Source organism: Ruditapes philippinarum, unplaced genomic scaffold (assembly GCF_026571515.1).
Source record: "Ruditapes philippinarum isolate M1 unplaced genomic scaffold, ASM2657151v2 ctg10591_1_1_1_1, whole genome shotgun sequence".
NCBI lineage: Eukaryota > Metazoa > Mollusca > Bivalvia > Venerida > Veneridae > Ruditapes > Ruditapes philippinarum.
Genome location: NW_026866548.1, coordinates 32,156 through 54,154, shown reverse-complemented (window position 1 = coordinate 54,154; position 21,999 = coordinate 32,156). Strand labels below are relative to the sequence as shown.

Here is a 21,999-nt window from a genome sequence, read left to right as displayed (position 1 = left end):
CTGAATAAGTAACACACCAGTCAATCAATAATGGTTGATTTTAAACGTATTAAAAATTTACGTTTAGCATCGGGGACATTGACCTTTGTGTCGTACTGTTCGATAACTTCATAAAGTAAGATGACCTCCGAAAGTATTAAAACAATAAAGTTATCTTCACTTGTTTATTTATCTGTTTTTAAAATAAAAACAACATACGAGGCATGTTCTGCGCGTGTTATGTTGAGTGTGTCTATATGAATTATGTGAATGAAAAAAGGCTGTTGATGACGAAAATATCACAAAGTTTGAGGCTGTGATCAGCTTTAATTCACTCCATCAGCAGATCGTAAGATTTTTCTCTAAAATAAATGCAATCCGATTTCCCAAATATGTGTTTAACCACTGTCTTGTTTATGATCATGCCACTTATAAAAAAGTGCTGGCGATGCATTTCTAAATTTCTCTGTATGGTCGATTTCGTCAACAGAGATTCGCACAAAATTGTGTAATCGTTCGCTGCGCAAATCACATTTTTGTTTACGTGTGAATGTGGTCAAATTAAATGACGTTAGCAGATCAGACGACGCTCACGAGATAATAAGCAAACACAACATCAGATATAAAAAAATAAAGAGGTATAACATGCACGTGCTCTTGGAATTTTCACATGCATGTTTATATTATGATATTTTTAAGAATTGTGTATCTAATCCTATGTTGAAGTTAGTGAATGGTAAAAAAATTAAATAGGTTTAAGGACTTTTCTTTATATATATTGTGTGGAAACTGTGTGATTTGCCCTTATTTATAAAGACCATTTATGTTGTTCTGTTGTATAGAACCGTAAAACGTAGTTTTAAACAATAATAATAAAAACAACAGTTTCATTTTGATATTAAGATTTCTCACACTTGTTCTGACATCCGGTGAAATGTTAAATGAAATAACAGTGAAACAAGTCGTGTGCAGAAGATTAAAGCAAGGAAAGAAGAAAAAATCAATTTGTAAAATGAATTAAAGATCAATGTTTTTAAATTTATAGTACCTTAAAGAATTAAGCATTTATAAGTCTGTTAATTGCATGATGTTTAAAAAGTCTTATTCAATCAGATATGAAACAGGAATGATTTCCTTCAGGGAAATACCTCTTTCATGTGTTTCGTAAATGATGTACCTGGGCATTTTGAGGACTCTTCGGTTTGTAACACAGAAACTACCACTCTTCCTGGAAAAGTATATCTACGGTAAATTCTATATTACTTTATTGATAAAAATGATACCATTCATTACATGTTTTTATACATCATAGGCACGTTTTATCTTTTTCATATATGAACATTAGATATTTAACTAACAGTTTTAAGACTTACAGGCAAATTTTAAAACGATTTCATTTGGTTCATTTAAACATAGCGTGATCTTACGATATGATGATACTCTTTAACAGTTCAAAAAATGTAACTAGGACAATCAATCAATAGTTCTTTTACATCATGTCGCCAAAAGCACTTGCAATATAACCTGGAAGGGTACACGTGACATAAACATACATCACCTGATTACTAAATAATCAAAACAATTATTCACATCTACATATAAATAGACTGCGTAGTAACGACATTATCAATATATTATTCGTACGACCAATTCTTCAATTATCTTTTGGTCTAAAAACATTCAATTCAATTTAAATGTTAAACCTGGAATTCACTATAAACATAGGACAAATAAAACCACAGCACGTAAAATCGCCAGTATATGGCGCTAAAAATGCAGAAAAGAAATATACTTGACAGACGTAAATAGTTAATTTAAAAAAACTGGAATATACCATTTCAATTTCATGTACACAAACTTTGCAAATACGAACACCCTTAAAAATAGCGAGGAAAAACAAAATAAACGGATGCAATACTCATTTCCACATAAACTCATATAACACAACCAAAACAAAGCATAAGTTACAAAATATATATTAACCAATAAACAAAATATATATCAACCAATAAAAATGACTTAAGATTTTATTAAGCAACCGCAAACACACTAAGTTAAATAAAGATTAAACTAAAAAATTTAAATGTAAATACATTCTTCGTGAAAATCTGGAGGCCAGTTTTACTATTGTGTATGATAAAAGAAAGTAATAATAAAGCCTGTTTCCTTTCTAAAAGACATGTGTCAAAAAAGACGAAATGTTTTTATAATAAAGTTTTTGGCAGCTGTTGGGAATATGTATTTGAAAGAAGGAAAAACAGTCAATATCTTTGATTGAGAACGACTTCTCATTCAAAAACCATTTTCACATAAATACAAGTATAATTGTGTAAGAACCATTAGGGTTATAATCCTTAAATTCGATGGTAATTTTGATTCTCATGTTAGAAGATGTATTGAATATGCTCATTCTTACCTATGACTTTCAATAAGATTTCGTTAAACAAATAAATGTCTCGTAATAAACAATTAATGTTTCGTAAAAACGAATTATAATTTTGTAAATTTAAAAAAGAATTAATATTTTTTTTAAGACAAAGTAATATTTCGTAATTACGAATTAAGGTTTCGTCGAAACGAAAAAATATTTCGTAAAAATGAATTTATATTTCGTAATTACGAATTAATATTCCGTTAAAACGAATTAGGTCCCGGGCAAAAGTGTGGAAAATGCCAATGTTGTGTCACTGATATATCTACTGTATTACAGTAATGAATACAGCATACATGATTACCATAGTGTAATTAATGATGTATTTGATATTATGACTATAATAGTACCAAGTGTTTCATCTAAGAAACACTATTTTTATCAGTGATTTGGAGTTTTGATGCGTATGAATTTACCACGAAGGCTGTAGGCATCAAAACAACAATTCGGTGTTGACCGGTCAGACGATATTATTTTGATAAGAGCAACACAAAATAAAAAATATAATTTACAATATTTTAAGCGGATATTATTTCCCCTGCCGATATTCGAATTGTGCTGTACTTTTTTCAACAATTCAAACATACGTATCATACCTGATTGTTTTGATTTTTATTACGGTGACCGATAAATTTATATTAATTCTCCACCCATGTCACTTGAAAATACGTCATTATGACACCGCTATGAATGAGCTGTGTACTAAGACTGACGTCAATTCTCAGCTTGTGAATTGCCATGGATTTTTCTAATATCATTTAATTCAGCTGATATGGATAAAACCTGTCGCGTAATTGTATGTTTGGTGTTGTTTTGGCGTCATTATAAAAACGGAAATCACGGCTCCGTCTAACCATCCTATTGGTATAAAAGAACAGCCCCATTAACATGCAATCCGCAATCTATTCTATTTGGCAGCTTTACACTTGTAACATTTTCTTTGTGGTAAAGGAGAAAGTCAGGAGTCATGTTGAAATTGTGGTTTCCGCCAAGTGATATTTGAGAAATCAAAGTTCAAAAAGACAAGTTTCATACGCATGTTTTTCGTCGCAAGCCTAATTGCTGCTGTATAAAAACTTCATTGTGCGATGCTTTTCCTTGTGAAATCAATCAAAGTGTTCATATACTTGATGAAGGAAGATGGCATATTTTCCATAGTAGTGTGTTGGCATGTTATCAGAGATACTTAAGATATGACATCTATCAAAATGACAGCCCCATTAACCAAAATGACATCATCAACTTTTAAAACCACAGCGCCATATATTAAAACCACAGAGCAGTCTCGCAATATATATGAAGCAATTGTAACCTAGGTATGAACGGATGTAAGAGTCAACAAATTGTCTATTGTTTACATATCTTTGAATAAGAGATGGTAAGGTCCCTTTAAATATCTTTAAAATAAACTTTTTAACTATTTTGATTAACCTGACAAGGTGTATTGTTCGTTTATCTTTGAATAAGGGATCGTAATCTCTCTTAATATATATAAAAGACGCTTTTTAACTATTTTCTTCTATTTTGTCTTTGTATTCTATGGATATTGAACGTAAATGTAAATTGAACTATTAAATTGCAGGAGAACACGAGGTCGCTTTTTTACATTTGGATTGAAGGCAGACATAACAGGAAACATGTCATTTCAGGTGTACATATCGAGTATAGAAGCACGTAAGTAAACTCCATGAAGCTTAAAAGTATAAACTCTGAAGAATAGTTAATGATTCACCAATTATAACTTCTACAAATTCGATAGAAATTAGTATTTAACATGTTAATTAAAAAAATAGCAAAATATCCATAAAGCTGCTGACTTGATGATATTATTTTTAATATTTGAATATTCTTATATGGGAATAAACTATTATTAAGTTTATTTTAGTTTTACGAAATTCAGTCTATGTTAGATCGATTTGTTTTTGGAAGCTATTACCGTATTGAAACAATCTGGAATCAGTTCCTGGAACCAACCAGTACTTAACAATGAGTGTTAAGTTTCTTGCTAACAGACACAACGGCTTGCCACTTGCGAGGTTCGACCCGTGCAGTCAGCATTTCTTACATTGCCAGTCTGGTGTGGCAACGCCGCCGATGAGTTATTTGTTTTCAATTACGTCTTTCAATTACTGACTAAAAAGCCTTTTGGCAATATGGTATTCTAAGACTTAGAAACGTCAAATAATACTGTTTACTTCTAGTATAATATGGAACACTGGCGTTATTATGGAATCTGAATATGTCACTTGAATTTTACTTTGCAATCAATACTCGATTTTCAAAGATCTTTCATTAATAATACAGTACAAATCATTTATTTTACCGGTTGCAAACCTTTTTACGATATGTTTGAATTTGTATTTGTTTGTGTAAGACTTCTGATGCTTTGTCTGTAGAAAATGGTGAGCCATGTTTTGAAAGCATTGAAATAGACGACAAACAGGTACCAAACACTCAGATCATTGTTTCTTCTGGAACCACAGAACAAATATCTACAAATACAAACACTATTTTTACTGGTTGGATTCATGATGCTACAGATCTGACACCTTGGATTTTGGTTTGTATAATTCATGTAAAGATGAATTCTCTCATAAAAGAAAAACGATAATACATTGATCAATACTTTAACCGGGAATAGAGTATTTTATTGTATGTAAGTATTAACACGTTTTATTATTTTAAATTCGGAAGCATTGAGAAACCATTCTTCCCGCAGCTTTATTTGACTAGAAAAAATCTATTTCTTATCAGTTCTCCACACATGTAAGTAAAATTAAAAGTCATTATATTTTTGTCAATATCTTATCTATATATACTAGAACTCTTACTTTTAAGTATATGCATATGAATAATAGTAATCCAGATCCAGAGCCTGCAACATTTTCAATTTTGTTGTGTTGGACTTTCTTCAGGGATTCTGTTTATCTCTATTTTAGTGTCACATCCGTGTTATTGGTGCCGTGTGGAGGCTTTAAATAGTAAATAGTACATTTAATCAATGATGTTATATTTTCGATCCTTGAAGATCGTTCAGCACGACATTATTGTTGTGATTACATGTTATGTGGTTCTTTTAGTTTCTTCTATTTGGCCATTTTCAACTTCGGTGCTTCCAGTATTCCTACTTGAATATTGTATAATCACCCTGAGGATATATTGCCTGCTTTTTGAATTTGTCTTTTGACGTCTTATCTGTGATATGCAGGCTTCGTAACCTCAGATCCCCTTTCAAAATTCCATTTTATTTAGTTCTGCCCATTGTTTTCTCGTTTAGGGCAATTCTTTTACTTGGGGACCATACGCCGCTTTTCATGGAATGACACTACTGTGTCACATTGAAGGTTCCATGATAACCGCCGTAGGATGTTTATAAATTCAAAATTTCACCATTGTTGTGTTAAATGTTGAATTCTGCTAAAGCCGGTGCTAGGGGGCGTGGACGGTAATTTGCACTTTCCAGTACCGTCCATGAACAGGCTCAATCAAACCGAGACTGCAACATTTTCAATTTTGTTTTGTTAGACTTTCTTCAGGGATCTGTTATTCTCTATTTTGGCAATTTGTAATCTCTATGAATTTAATAGGTTTTATTTTACTATTTACAACTTATTGTATTTGTGAAACTAGTCTTTCTGTAAAGTTTAAGGATGATAAATATTTTCTAGCTTATAACATGTAGGGAAACTTCATGTAGGAAGAAATTGTTATAAATATGTTATCTATATAATAAAATCTCTTTCCGGTTTTGATAATAAGGTGACGATTGGTAAAATATCGCAAATATCTGTTTTTTAGAAAAAATTACGATCTGGGCAGATGTTAAAATTTCTAACTTTATAATTTTAGTGATTCTAATTCATAATGAGCGTGTATGAGATTTTAAAACACGTCACAACTATTTAAACAAACTTGAAACATTTTAAACTAGTTCATCGCAGTACTTTTTACAAACGTAAGACAATAACTAAACATTGTTACGGTTGAATGCACACTCTTTATAGCTCGAAGTACAATCAAGGTGATCGCTTCTTTGGCTCAGTTGTCTAAAGTGTGTAAGCACGAGGTAATGTGTTTGAACAATTGGTATTTTTCTGATGTATTTGCACCATTCTTCTGCGACTTAAAAAAACTGAATAAATACGTATTGTTCACATACCTTATTTGTATATTAAAGATAATTCAGATACATTTCAACAATTTTAGTACAAATAATCTTTATCAATTTAGGTGGATTTAGTTGATGTTACAACAATAGAAGGAGTTGGTGTTTACGTATCGAAAGACTGTGACATGTGGACCACTTTCAGTTTTTATTTCGGCAACAATAAGGATACATTACAGGCATACAAATACATGGTATACTCGTTTGTATAAATATATCTAAAAAACAAAACAACAAAACATAAGTATACATTTTAAAGCAGCATGCCTCCCGATCCATAGTAACTTTCATGAAACTAAAAAATGTTTTTTTTAAAGAAACTTAGTGTCAAGTGTACTAAGGAAGTATTTTACACATAGAAAATAGCACTTAAAATCTACGAAAAATTCCAATAATTAGATCAGAATATGCAGAAATAGTACTTACTGCGAAAATTAAACTTGCCACTTATTGGCTGTATAATGTAGTATGTAATGTTATATCAAATGCTTGACAGTTGCATTGTTAGATAACAATAGTAAGGTTACTTCAATTCAAGCGATTGTGTCCTTTGTTCTTTTGTTTGGATGTAATACATGTGTACATTACAACACACATACACCCTTTAACCTTATATTTTAGCCCTACTTATAAAGTTTAAGAAATTCTTATTGCAGTTCTGATGGTTTATCTTGGTATTTTTATTTTTAGACTGGTTTTAAACTTAATAAATCAGAAATATTGCATTATTAAAACCAAGCCGTTGTCAAAAAAGGACGTTGATACGTTGCATTAACTCGAAGAATGAAACAAAATTAATGTAGAAACACGTGTATTGGTGATTCATTATTTCAGGAATTTAGAATATTCCCACCTGAAAGCTTTTGGAAAAGAAATCAAGTGTTCATTCTGCCGAGACCAATCAATGGAAGATACGCAAAGTTCAAACATTCATTTGAAAAGCCAACAAGCAAATCAAGATGTTTAAATTTCAAGTTGTTTGGCTGTAAACTGACACGTAAGTTAACAATTAAGGAATGTATGTTTGTTTCGTATTAACCATTGAATTTGATAGATTGTAACAAAGTGCGAGTAAAGAAATTCTTTTATTATTAATATATTTGTTATGATATATATTATCTCTCATTCATCAGGTATAACTGACATCAACAGCACCGAATCATCTGAAATGCTACCTGTCGAATATGAATTTTTATCTGGAGATTCAACTGTCTTGAATACAAATCTTACCAGATGTATCGAACTTTGTAGTATTCAGAAAAATTGTAGTGTTGCAAGTTTTAGAAATGTGTCTAACAAAATTATAGAAGAGGATAACGAACACCACGGACCAAATAGATCAATCGAACCAGTCGGACTTTGTTATCACTACATGTATAGTCCTTTTGGATTATGGAAAAGTAAGAGGATAACAGATGATGGACATTGTTATACCAAACTACAGAACATTGGTATGTAACATTTCGTAATAAAGTTTTTTTTCAACAGTACATGTATTTTTTTCATACGCTTTTGAGGTATAATTATTAAATAGAGCCTAGCTTCTTGTAAGCTGCAGATGTGACCTAGATAAATCAGCATGAAGTATTAGTGTTATAATTATCAGAACTGTATTATACTTGTAGCTGCAGTGGTATCAGAATTGAATTTAGCATATAATAGATCTTTGTTAATGATTTCAACATAAGCCTTATAAATGAAAAAGTTGAAAATAAAATTTAAATAAATGTATCCCAGCAACGTCTTCCCATTATTGAAGTAAGTTTTGTAAAAGTGTAATCTACGTTTTATTTAAAAACATACCTTTTGGGTATATGGATTGATCAGAATATACTGTATGAGGTCCGGATTAAAATAGTTCACAATTTAAGAATTTTGCTCAAGTTGCGGTCAAATTTTACAAATTTTACTTTTCCTTCGATTGCTTGATTCCGGCTTCTTTCCATTATAGGTTATAAAGACAAATACTAAAATTTATGTTCTCCATTTAATGTAATACATTGGACATTTATGCTTTGCTAAACTTGTCTGAAGATTGTCTTTATTATGCAAGTCATGAGAAATAATCCTATCAATCAGATATATAAGCCTCTATATAAGCTTGTATTTAGGCTATGCGTTTTATATTATACACAGGAATTATGATGCCGTTCCCGAGAGCTAAACGCAAAGATGGATTTTTCTTTGGGCACGTACAATACGTAGATAAAGACTCCATTATAACGTCCTTAAGTTACCCCTTCAAGACAATTTTGGACAGTGATCTACAGTGGATTGTTAACTTCAAACCAAATCAATTTGCCAAATTGGTTTTCACAAACGTCTCTTTATCAGTGGTATGCATGCATTTATTATACAAAATAAGGTGCTATCTTTGACACAGTAAGCCCTCGCAAGCAAGTTTTTTATTAAAAAGCAAGATCCCTAGACTTTGTTATAGATGAGTACATGTAGCTATTCTATACAGTTAATAAGACACGAATGAATAAATGGTGTTCAGCCTATCATCAAAGTATTTTAGTGTTTCCAAATATCTCGTCAGCCTTTTTGTTAATCTCAAATCAGAGGTATTTTTTACGTTATTTAATGATTTTTATCAAACTGAATATTAATAAGTAACTTTTAATGCTAATAATCTTTTCCTCAGTTCTTATCAAAAGTTATCATATATTTTTACTGTATCATACTTGAGTTTTTATTTAGGACAGACGACCGTTGCGTTTTCTATCAGCAGTCGCCTTTTTTAAATGATTCCTTCAAAAGCTTCTAAAATCTAATATTGCTAAAAAACAGTCTAAGATTTTTAATATGGCGGCGCCAACTTAATTATAAATATTCTCACACATGTTAGCCTTAGACATAAATTTGTTATTGATTTTTTTATTTCAATTAATCTTAGGCACGTAAGAGCGCTACAGCTCTCCTTAGGCATCATCTCGGATTTTCACGTAATATATAATCACTTTAACTAAAACCTTAAATTTAGTGCAAAAAGGAAACACTAACACGTTTCTGTTTTAAAGTCAATGATTTGACATTTCGTGTGTTGTAATATATAACTGAAATGCTTAAGACTGGTCAATTTTATTGATTTATTATGTTTATTTCGAACCGAAAATAACTCATTTATAAGGTTGAATGAAGTTGACGTCTATTACACAATTTATCAAAATTGGTTAAAATACTTGTCCTAGTCTGATGCAGACTCCTATGGTAACGAATACTTGATAAATGTACCAAAAATGTTTTTAAAAAGGTGTCTGATGGTTCGTGTTCTTCAGACGTTTCTGAGTATGATACCTTACTGGTTCAGTTACATTTGGCAAATTAGAATATGGTTTTTATCACACACCCGTGCCGATTTTGCGACTCCGTAAATATAGTATTGTACGGCCGTACATATATTTTGACGTGACGTCATTAGCGTAGTATTACAAACATAGTGTAAAGACGCGCTAAATGTTAGCGTTATACTATAGTCGCGTCAATGAAATATGACTCCTATTTCACCTTAAACGGTCTTTATTTATGGTATGTGATACATAGAATATTAAATTCGTGTAAGTTCATTACTGAATTAATTGCACAAGTTGAATAAAATAATATTAAGCTCGCCAGATGCTCACATACTATATTTTTATTCAACTCGTGCAATAAATTCAGTATTGAACTTACACTCATTCAATATCCTCTATATATGTTGCGGAGAAATTGGAAATTATTTCGCCCCCACCCCTTCATGCTTCTTATTGTTCGTCTAGACTTAAATAATAAAGAAATTAAATTAATGTATAATTCTTCTTCCTTTGACTTTGTGGTTATTTAGTGTTTACAGCAGCTGCGTTACTGGAGATTGAAGTAGGTCATCTAAAATTGGGATATTCATATAAATATGTTGAAACAGCAGTATTTATCTTGTCATGTTATCAAAAAAGGAATAATGTTTTGGCAAATAATCTAAAGCTGAAAAGAGCAGATCAGAAACTGAAATCAAAATAATTTGTTTCTGCAGTCATTTTTAGAAATAAATATCAACATAATCTCCTTGTATTTTTTATCAAGGACAGTGCTTGATTATCACAGCATATCTGTGCAACATGGTGTATTATAGTCATGAGGGTCCAGGCTCTTTTCCGTATTCCTCACTTCACTTTATGATGATAAAAAAGGAATGTTAACATTGATGAAAATATTGTGGATCATTAGAACAAAATAAAAAATAGTATGTTAATGCTTTTGATTATTCATGTATTGAACATGTTGTTTGTAGGCATTCAGTTTAATGTAACATTTGTAACTTCAAAAAAATGTAATGTCTATTTTGTATGAAGTTTATCATGAAAAGGTATGTCAATACTGTCTTTAAAATTATAAAGGTTGCAGAATACAGGCTAATGATAAAACTGATGTTTTGTGATGCATTTAAGGTTTATATTATTTGGATTTGATAGCTTGTGATCTTTTGAAAAATGGTTTTCCTATTGGTATTGTTGTAACGGTTTTCATTCTGTTTGCCTTGATTTTTGGAATATAATAATCATTTTGGGGTACAGGCTAATGAAAAAACTGATGTTTTGAGACGCATGTTAGGTTCAGATGAAAAGGCTTTCATAACTTGTGATTTTTTGAAAAAATATGGTTTTCATATTGGTATTGTTGTAAAGGTTTTCATTCTGTTCACCTATATTTTTGGAAATATAACAATCATTCTGGAGCTTATGATTATCCAAATGAGATTGATAGATGTTTTGTAATAAAAGTGCTTTTTTTGTATTGAAAAAATCCTTTTACTTCAAAGTCAATATTCTGTTTCATAAAAAGATACTGATGTAAGAAGGATAATTCTAGATTTGAGTATGCCCGAAGGTCACGCAGTGAATGATTACTTTTGCTTACGATTTTTATTTGGATGAACTTGTTGATATAGATTTTCCTCGAATTCAGGATTTTGTTCACTTAGTATAATAAGCAATTAAAATATGCACCATTTTGTTGAAAAAACATTTTTTTGGTATTGTTTTAAGTACGGGCGTAAGTTAGTCTCATAGATATGTCAAAGAGTTACAAATGCAATAGATTTTTATTAAGTTTCAAATTGTTGTTTAATTTACTCAATTATCTTGATGATTTAGGAGGGGCAGAAGTAAACCTTATTACTCATTTTGCATAGAATTATTTAGATTGTGTCTTTAAAGATTGTTGTTATAATGAACCAGTTGATAAATGTGGACCAGCTTCAGAAGTAATGACTTTCTTTAGTGTACTATTCAACACAAAATCTAGGACTATGGAGGCTACGTCAAAATGTATACATTCAGAGGCACTTACAACCCGACACTTACAGTTTAAAGTATAAATAGGTTGTTTGTGGACAGATAGTGTACAATACAAATTTCAACCTCTCATATTTACTACTTTGAATTATATTTACAATTCATTGATACGAAAATAGAAAAAAATAACAAAACAAATAGACTACTGTAAAATGAAAAATTACAGAATGACTGTAAAATTCCTAACAAAATGAAGAGTCTCTAAATCCCCCTAAATCTGTATGTTGACCAGTTCTAACACTTTTAATACTCCAGTTGGCAATAATATCGTTAACACCTCTGTCTCACAGTTATCTTTTCCTAATCAACGGCTTGCTCGAGTTACAGCCTATAACGAGGGGCTTCTGATCCCTTTCTCATACGCCTGTTCAATTCAGCTGACACTCTGGTGACTTTGGACGCATGAGTTACTGGAACTCGAGGTAGCCCGTTTTCGGTAAAGGAGAAACGTTCCCCAAGCTTTCATGAGAAACTACGTCAATTCCATGTGACAGGTGTTTATACGTTGTTATAGCCATGGGAGGACACACTTAGTATTAGAACTGATTAGCACACATGTTAAGTGTGAATCAGAGACTTTTCATTTTGTAACGCTAATTAGATATTTACAGTCATTTTGTGATTTTACTTTTTTCAGTAGCATATTTGTTTTGTTATTGTTATGTCTCTACATTTTTATCAATGAATTGTAAATAGAATTGTAAGAAATAGATATGATATTTTGAATAGTGTTAAGTCCAAAGATGAACAAAATCCGTCCACAAATATTCAATTATACCGAAAAAGTAAGTTTTGGGTTAAAGTGCATCTGAGTGTAGTAGAGATAATGCTTTGCTTTAAATATGGTTATTTATACAAGACGCAACACTCAGAATCTCTTGTAAATCAAATTTTGTGACTTTTCGTGTACGGCTAAGGAGGCTTTTATCATTTTATTAGCAGAATAAAAAATGAATAATTATCTTCCCCATTTCAATGATTTTCTTCAACTAAAAATATATACTTTTGTTGCTTGAGTTTATATCTTGATTTATAAAAACTTTTTTCAACGGAAGTTTATCTTACAATTTGTTTTGTTTAAATGAAAATATTTTCATTCAAATTTTCCTAGAAATATTTGAAAGATTTTTTTTTTCAATAGCAGGTCTAAAGTTTCTATGCATTATTCTTACTTTAAGACTTTGGTCTACTTATTCAAATGTATGAAAGTAATTGTCTGTTTTGTTTTGTTGTGTTTTATTGTAAAATCCAGGCAATGTTAGATTTTCAATTTTGCAACACGGTTTGAGAGAAATATTTTTTTTCCTGCCGTAGCTTAATGTGAAATAAGAGCTATTCATCTGTCTAGTATGGAAACTCGCATCTTTGATTGGTTGGCTCGTTGGTATCGACAAAATCAACACAATAAAGGATATTTTTGAGGTTAACAAAAAGGTTTAAATTTGAAAATTGCGAGGTGTTACAACATGATTTTGTTGTGTCAATATTGTTTTGTTTATTTCGTCTAGCTAAAGACACCAACTTCATATTTAAAATTGTCTTATATTTCAGCATATGCATCTATGAGAATCATTTATATTATTTTGTATGTATCTAGACTCATGTTGTTACCCGCATCTACTGAGATTGTTCAATTTCATTCTCAATTTCTCGGTCATTCATTTAAAACTGTGTCTAGTATCTGCATCTATTTAGGTGGTATGAAAGTATACATCAGTTGCTAGGATTATGTTCCAATGAAATAAATACTTTCTGGTTAAAATTCACTCTGCTAGGAATTTTCAAAATGAAAGGTCAAAATTTAACCTAAACGTCTGTTTTTATTTTTCAAAGTTTTAAGCCTTTCAAAAAGCTTTTTATGCTTATCAGCTTATCAGCTTTTTTTAAAAAAAAACAACAACAAAAAAAAACACAAAAAACACAAAAAAAACAACAAGAAACAAACAACACGATACAGACTCTGAGGTATTAAATAGTCATGTCGGCGTTGCCGGTGCCATCCCCAAACTTGTACATTGGAAATAACTGATTGGTTATTGTCTATTCACTTCGCCGGACGAGACCTTTAAGTTAATTAGACTAATCCTTATCTTCATTCATAAATGACCTTGATCGTCAATGTCAAATGTCTAAATTTTGTTTTATTTTGCTGGTTTTTTTTTTTTTGGTATAAGTGGCTATAACTTTTATACGTCTCAAGACAAGAATTCCGGCATGTATCGTAATGCACCTGGTTGTCCGTCTGTCCGTTTGCAAGCAAGTTTTCTTGTCTTGTCGTTTTTTTTGAACCAGTGGCAAGAAATTGAAACAACTCGGCATAAATGATTACCATAATGAGACGATGTGCAGAGCGCAGCTTTGATTTTTCTAAAGGTCAAAATCAAGGTCACATTTTTTATTTTGTATCAAATTCTAAATCTTGTGTCCGCTTTGTTTCTTTTAAACCGATAGTAAGAAATCAAATCAATTTGGCAGAAATATTCATATAAGGAGATGATTTGCAGAGCGCAGATTCTATAACTGCATGTGAATGTCAAGATCACACTTCAAAATCCCTATTTTAGTGTATATATACAAAGGGAGATTACAATGTTTGAATTTATTAATATGTTTCCTCCTTATATATATTAACCTTCCTTTATTTTCAAAAATCTTTTGATTAAAAATGTTCATTTGTTATCAAACGTTAATTTTTTAATTTTTTATATATATTTACCTTCCTTTATTAACAAAAATATATTACTTTATATATACATATATTTGTTTTTAATTTTTTTTTTTTTTGGGGTGGGGGATTGGTTTTTTTTTTGTTTAATTTTTTTCCTGTTAAGAATATAATAAATAAGGAGCTTAATGCTCAAATTTGAAGATGGAAACTATTGCTATTTGCTACAAAGTCTCTGTGTGAATTTAAAATAAACATGTTTTGACTTCACACAAAGTAGATATGCCACGTATAAAACACTTCACTATATACGTAGGTGGTCAGAATATGAAAATATAGTGTCGTTAAAAAATCAACTGACAGTTTTTTTTAGAAAATACTTTATTTACCTGTCCTGTAATAGGAAACGTAGCTTCCAAAAACACTTTTTGTTCATTTTTTATTCAAATTAGACATATTTAATAAGAATTTCAAAGATTTCAATAAATGTCTTTTTGTTATATAAATATTATATAGGATGTGCATAGTATATCATTAAGATATTTAAATTTACTAAATAACAATAAGCTGTAAATGAGTCATAAAATATGTTTTTTTAGGTTATTTATCAAACCTTTGGACGTGAATAATGTTTTGCTTGTTGTTTTCAGTCAGTATATATAATCCTTGACATTTGCATGGAAATAAATAATCACCAATCTGCTTCAAAATTAGCTTTCTAAGGGCATAACTGGTGGCATGTCTAGAGTCCGTACTCCACATTGGAAAGCTGTGACATATATAATTGTCACTTAGTATTCATATGACAAGATCATAGCTCTTTGGCATGTATCAATAAAGATCTGATTATTAATTATTGAAATAAAACATGTTTTGAACAAATATAGTAATGTTATAAATGGTTATCCTCGATGTTAAACAAATTTGCATTTGGGTATATATTGCCAAGCCTATGAATTGCTCATATTTCTTAATTTGATTTCATCACATTCCAACATGATTATCAATTAGGATAAGCCTTTAAGTTAATCAGACAGACCATGACCTTCAATCATTAATGGCCTTGCCTTGAATAAAATTTATTGATTTTAATTTAGTTTTAGCTGTAACTAGCTAATACTTAGTCATTAAAAATTGATTAACTTCATATAAATGAATTATTATAGAAGTCTGTTGGATAAGTCTACAATTCTGTTAAACTAAAATTGACCTTGACGTTTTTAAATTGACATTAAAGGTTTCATATTTATTATCGATAATTGACTGAAACTTGGAAAAAAAATAAATGTTTGGCATTAATACTTTGACAAAACAACATTTTGGACAAGACCTTCTGAAATGTTGAACTGACCTTGACCTTTAAATGACCCTGACTGTCAGGTCAAATGAGTAAATGTTGATTAACTTGTCATAATGTTATTATTTATGCTTGATTTATACAAGGACGAAACAAGAATTGTCACAAAACTCTTGTTATTTCTAGTAACAGGCTATAACTCTGTTGTTAAGGAATGAATTAACTCATTAAAACACAACATTATGTAGGTCAGGACCGTCATGTTTGTCATGTTTGATAAACAGACTCAAATTGACATTGACTCATGTATGACATTGATTTCGATGGTGAAATGAATTATTTGCCTTTGAAAATTGCTTCAATCAGGTGTTATTTGGTAATTAGTCAATGGATTATTTTCATACTTGGACAAACAAACTGTCGGAAAAGACATTTTGAAAGGTTGACCTGACCATGACCTTGAGCTTAAAATGACCATGATTGTCAATGTCAATTTATTGAATTTTGGTTAAGTCATAATTTTGTTATTTATATACTCATTTGATTCATAAGAAGACTAAACAACACTTGTGACTTATCAGAAATGTTAAATTACTTAGATATGATATTGACCTTGAAAAGACATTGATCTTGAAATGATTGAATTTGGATTATATTTATTTATGGAAAATATTCATACTCGGACAAAACAACAAGTGAGACTAGACAAACTATTAAAAAGGAAAAACGGAAAAGGGACCGAAACAAATTCTTAATTTTTTGAAAAAAAAAATGTTCAAACGTTTATTTGTTTGCTTTAAGAAAAAGTAAAAAAATAGTAACCGTTGCCCAAGCGAGGCGAAGTCTCTTTCTTTTGTTTTCTACAAGCACACAATTCAAATGTGGTTTCTTCTACACTTGAAGAAGGAAAGTGTATATTTATAGCCAACATGTTTCAGGGATTTGAAGAACTCAATTAAGTTTTAGAATTTCTCAATGTCAAGTGGATCTTAGATCTGTTTTAATCATAATCATTGAAATCTTTAGTTTGCATTTGAGTTGAAATCTTTATTATTAAAATCGTCAAATTGTTCGTGTTTCTGTTAAAATTTGATGACTGTCATTATGTCTTTCCTTTAAAAATGATTTGCTGGAGAAGGTTATAAAGAAGCCTGTAAATGGGATAGTTCTATTGTATTTATTCGTGCTACAGTTGTTAAGTTGCTTTACAACTGTTTTACTGTATTTTAATGTTTACATGGCAGACTTATTAAATGATTTATGCGCTTAAGATTTTTGCCTGAGACACACAGTTTTACACGAACGACTCATTCTTGCAAGCTGATACTGAACTGTCTTGCAGGTTATGCTACTAAGGAGGTATTAAGGACGCCTCTTAGTAGGTTTATATGTTTTTGATACTTGTATTTGTTATAGTTTTATTTGTTTTTCATAGCCATGGGTTTGGAGTAGGTTGTGCGTGATGATGAATTTGAACACTGTTATGGTTATTTTGCTAACATATGGATAAATAAAATTATTTCCATTGTATTTGTTGATGAATCAAACTGTCATATTTGTACTGAATGAATGTGATCTCTGGAAAACATAATAATATTCTTTAAATAACTCAAATTACTCTAGTGCTTTCAAATATTTTGTTTAATTTGAAGTACAGATAGTTTAATTATAGGGTTGAATGAAGTTGACATTTGTAAATCTTTTTTCATAAGTTGGTTTTAGTTCATGATTTTACGTACGTAGGTCATTTACAGCTTTCTTTTGTTTGCCTGTATCTTTTGCGATAAACATTCCCAGCAAACATTACATATAGCACCGATGTCGCCCGATATCATCTTCAATGTCGGCCCGATATCGGCATCCGAAGTCGGCTCGACATCGGATGTGCAACCCGGCTCGAAGATGCCGATATCGGGTACCGACTGACAGCCGATTTTTACCATCATTCATAATAAGCTTTTGTATTTCTTACAGCATATTGGTTTGCTTTTCTTAACATATAACAGGACACATATTTATTCATTTTTATTACAACAGCAAAATTAAACATTCATATACATGATATATTTACACATACATACTTCAATGTTTAAAAACCATGTATTTTTAACTTTTGATTTTTCCTTGCTAACACACATAAAGATTTAGATCTTTACATGTTTCCTATAAAGATCAGTCAATATGAAAATGTTTTAACAAAAATACTTAAGTCATGTAACTGGCAATACAACCTTGCTATATACATACTATTTTTTGTTTAGATAAATAAGCTCAATGGTATTTTTCTTACTTGTTCCGTTGGTATTTTACATCCTGTAGACTTAAAATTTGTGTAGAAAGTGACAGGCTGTTATCTCTGGTATATTTAGTAACTGTATTTTAGATTTTACACATTGATACATACTCCAGTTGTTACGAGTTGAGTAAAACTTTAAAAGAATAGCTGACTTTTTTTCACATTATCATGTTGAATAGAGTTAAACAGTATGTTGTAAATTTACAGGAGCTAATAATGTCAATTGTCAATTGTCCAAGAGTCCCGATATATATGAACTTCTTCAATTGTTTATTTTTCTGGAGTTCTTTAATTCCACCATGTCTTGATCATTTGCCAAATGATCTATTTCCTACTATTGAATTTCAGCTCGGTGAGTGTTGCCCGCTTTTCATCACTACATTCTGGAGCAAAAATTGAAAAGAAACCTTATAAGTATATGTGTGTGTGTATACCAACTATACAAGTTACAAATATTGTCTTGATCTATATTTAACACATATCTAAAAAATATATTAATTAAACAGTTTTTATTAACATTTATGTTAATAAATGAGTAAAAAAACAATGAAACTTTACATAATAACACGGATTTATATTACTGTAATGTATCTAAAAGCTCAAGCTTTGAATAATATATTTTTTCTTATCATAGCATTTTTTTGTCTTAAAAAATATACTTTTTTTTTTTTTTTTTTGTTTTTTTTTTTTTTTTTTTTTTTTCTTACTCATTCTAAGGTTGCCTAACTCTGTATTCATCAATTTGTCATTTTATTCAAAAGACCATTTCTTTCTCCAAAACCAGATTTTATTTCAGCAGCTCTGATTCATATGTTTGTCATGTCACACAAGATGTTTTACCTGCAATGAATCATTTATGTTTAAACCTTTCACTATAAGAAAATAAATCAACATAATAATATGCTCACATTTTTAGGACTATGTTAAAGGGACTCCACTGAGATTTTTTGACGTGACGGGACTGGACATAATTTTTTGAGATTATTACTCCATTTGATTTAAATCTATACCAATAACTTTTGTGCAAAAATTTTAAATCATTAGCTAGCTCCGTTTTTCTATAATAATTATTATAATAGTGAAAAAATGACCCAAAATTGAAAAGGCTTTTTCAAATTTAATTATCGGAGTTATTTTGTGTTTATTTGTTGTTTTTTTTTTTTTTTTTTTTTTTTTTTTTTTTTCGTTGCATACTTAACTATTCAAGTCTATAATATCCTGCTGTTACGAGTTTCTTTGTTCAAAGGAGAAGGAAATATTGCCTCAAATAGTCAAGAGGTTCAATTATAAACTGTTGATTGACGAATTCAGAGATGAAGAGCAATAATCTATACGGACGGAAGAGCATGTGTTTATATGTAATACATGTGAAATATAGTATAACTAATTTCTTATAATTTCTAAATAAAATTTCACTTCGTTTTTTATTTCAAATGATATTCTATGTTTTTATTTTTAGCCTTCATAAGATTAAACTTTTATCCGTTACCATATCTTACCATGATTACCTTTGAAATTAAAAACATTGACACGTTTTTTCATCTTCAATTTCGTCAAAAATGTTTACCATATCTGAATATTTTCTGAAGTTCCAACAGATACTTTATAGCTCACTTTGTTTCAGAATGTTTATTTTTATATGACATTGTATATTCTTGCAGTGTGCACTCGTTGTTAAAACATCGCACATAGACAACAAACAATTTATCATTGATGACGATTTCAACGACGAAATATTCGTAATAGAAACTAACACAAGCTTGCTGTTTTTAACAACCATTCTGAAAACAGTATTGCAGCCAGTAATAAAATTCCGGGCAATCATTACTGCTGAAGGTATACACAAATATTATGGTATACAACAGTAAATATTTCAATTTCATTTTGATTGATATTAAACATGACAACCTTGCAGTTTTGATAACTTATAACACTTTTTGCAAGGTTCATTTTTTATATTTTTTTTTTATTTTGTTTATACAATACAAAATACTACAAGTCTTATGGCATATTTTTAAATCTAGAAATAAGGTGTAAAATGTGAGGCATGCTACCGATTTGGCCTTTTCAAGTTCCATCTTGCATTTCTAGAGTTAGCATAGATGCTTAAAAATCGTCATTTCTACACCTTTTGTAAATTGTGTTTAGTTTGTTTGATTTGCTACATCTTATTGAATGCGTTTTGGGCAAAGCATGGCTTCATTAAGCCGTTATAAACGCAATTGAACACCATATGTTTGCTTCTATAAGAAAAAGGTGTTCATAAATAATTGATGTGTGTAACGCCTTTTCGAACTATTATGTGTGTGTCCTATTTGTGTATCTTTCAAATGAAATATGACGGGTTTGACCGTTTTTAAGTCCTGAAATCATAAAATGTTTATCTTAGATATCATGAAAAATGTTATTTTTCAAAATATTTTTACATCTTGTACGGAAAGGAAAACCTTACGAATATTACATATTGACCAATTTTATTGTGTTTAATCTATTAATAGCTGTAACCTTTCTTAGAACCCATTGCGTTTAAGATACACTTCTAACTAATTCGTGGTTTGTTCTATTATAATACATAAAATTATACAAAGTTTATCAGGCCAATGTCATAGTGTGAACATGTTTAATAATTATTTTTTTCATTAAGACTACATAGCATAAATATTTCCTTCAAGAAACCCCAGCCTGTCTTTCAATCGATTCACTTAACGAATCTAGAAGAACTAAAAGACGAAAAGAAATTTGCACTGAGCCAACCATGATCCTTACGTCTCTTTCGGCTTTGAATCTGTGTCAGAATTGTGAAGAAGAGTTCACAATTCAAGCCGGGGAACATCAAGGCATTGATCTTACTTTCATATCTATTGAACCAACTTGTACAAATTTTGAAGGTAAGTATATTCAAATGTTTAACAACTTCTGATAATTTTTATTTCTAGAAAAAATAAACTCGAGCTTATATAATGTAATTTGACAGATTTCTTGAGGTATATATTGTAATGCAATGATACTGTTTACTTAAATGATGACCACCTGACAATCATACGTGTCGGATATTTATTTGACTGGGCACTTTCAATACCCGCCACGTTCACGTAGAAATGATTTTGTCAATTCAGCAATGGGGAAAATTTTATTCTTGCTTTGGTTATTTTTTTTGTAAACAAATTGCAATGTTTACAGATTCTCATATAAAATAGCTTTTCTGATGTTTAATATGTCATTGAGCTTTTAAGAATTGAATTAAACGTTTAATTTAACTGATACAGCTTTATTTGAATACTATATTCTTTTATACTTTTATATTTTTATTAACCTGATGAATTACATGTCAATTACCCAGTCCTCATTCTTATGTCGGGAACCAAATTTGAACAGGGAACCAATAGCTAAGAGTATAATTAATCGCAATTTCTTTTTTTATTACCATATAGTGCATTTTTTCAGTCGACTGTGTTGCCCACTCATATTAAAAAGTCATTTTTTAGAAAGAACACATCTGCAATGTACAAAACAAAATGATAATACGTATCAACTTAAATTTTACAAGTAAAAAGGATTGAATTCGAAAGATTTATTGTGCAGTGTGCAAACGTCTTAATTATGCCTAGTCAGAGTCATTTCTTGACAATATAGTCTAGGCTGATTTTGGGATATTTTTATTGGCGATTTACACTGCGAAAAATATATATGGATATACGGAAAGGGCACGAAATTCACTTCGCACATAAACGGACGACTTTGATGTACGAAGTCCGTTTTTTACATCTATACGGAATTTTTATAACAAAAGTCTGTATATTATCTAAAAATTCGAAATTTCTGTATTCTTTGCA

General features: G+C 30.3%; 1 protein-coding gene across 1 annotated transcript; it reads left to right on the top strand.

Moving 5' to 3' along the window:
* Nucleotides 1-259: 259 nt before the first annotated feature.
* On the top strand, nt 260-21,054 carry LOC132732846 (uncharacterized; the record flags this gene model as incomplete). Its single annotated transcript, XM_060719366.1, has 10 exons — nt 260-328; nt 1,120-1,226; nt 3,993-4,084; nt 4,807-4,970; nt 6,641-6,769; nt 7,410-7,572; nt 7,709-8,026; nt 8,712-8,911; nt 19,828-20,002; nt 20,839-21,054. Coding segments are annotated over 10 exons (1,633 nt in total), but the record flags the coding sequence as incomplete, so codon positions are not given.
* Between the last annotated feature and the right edge of the window lie 945 nt (nt 21,055-21,999).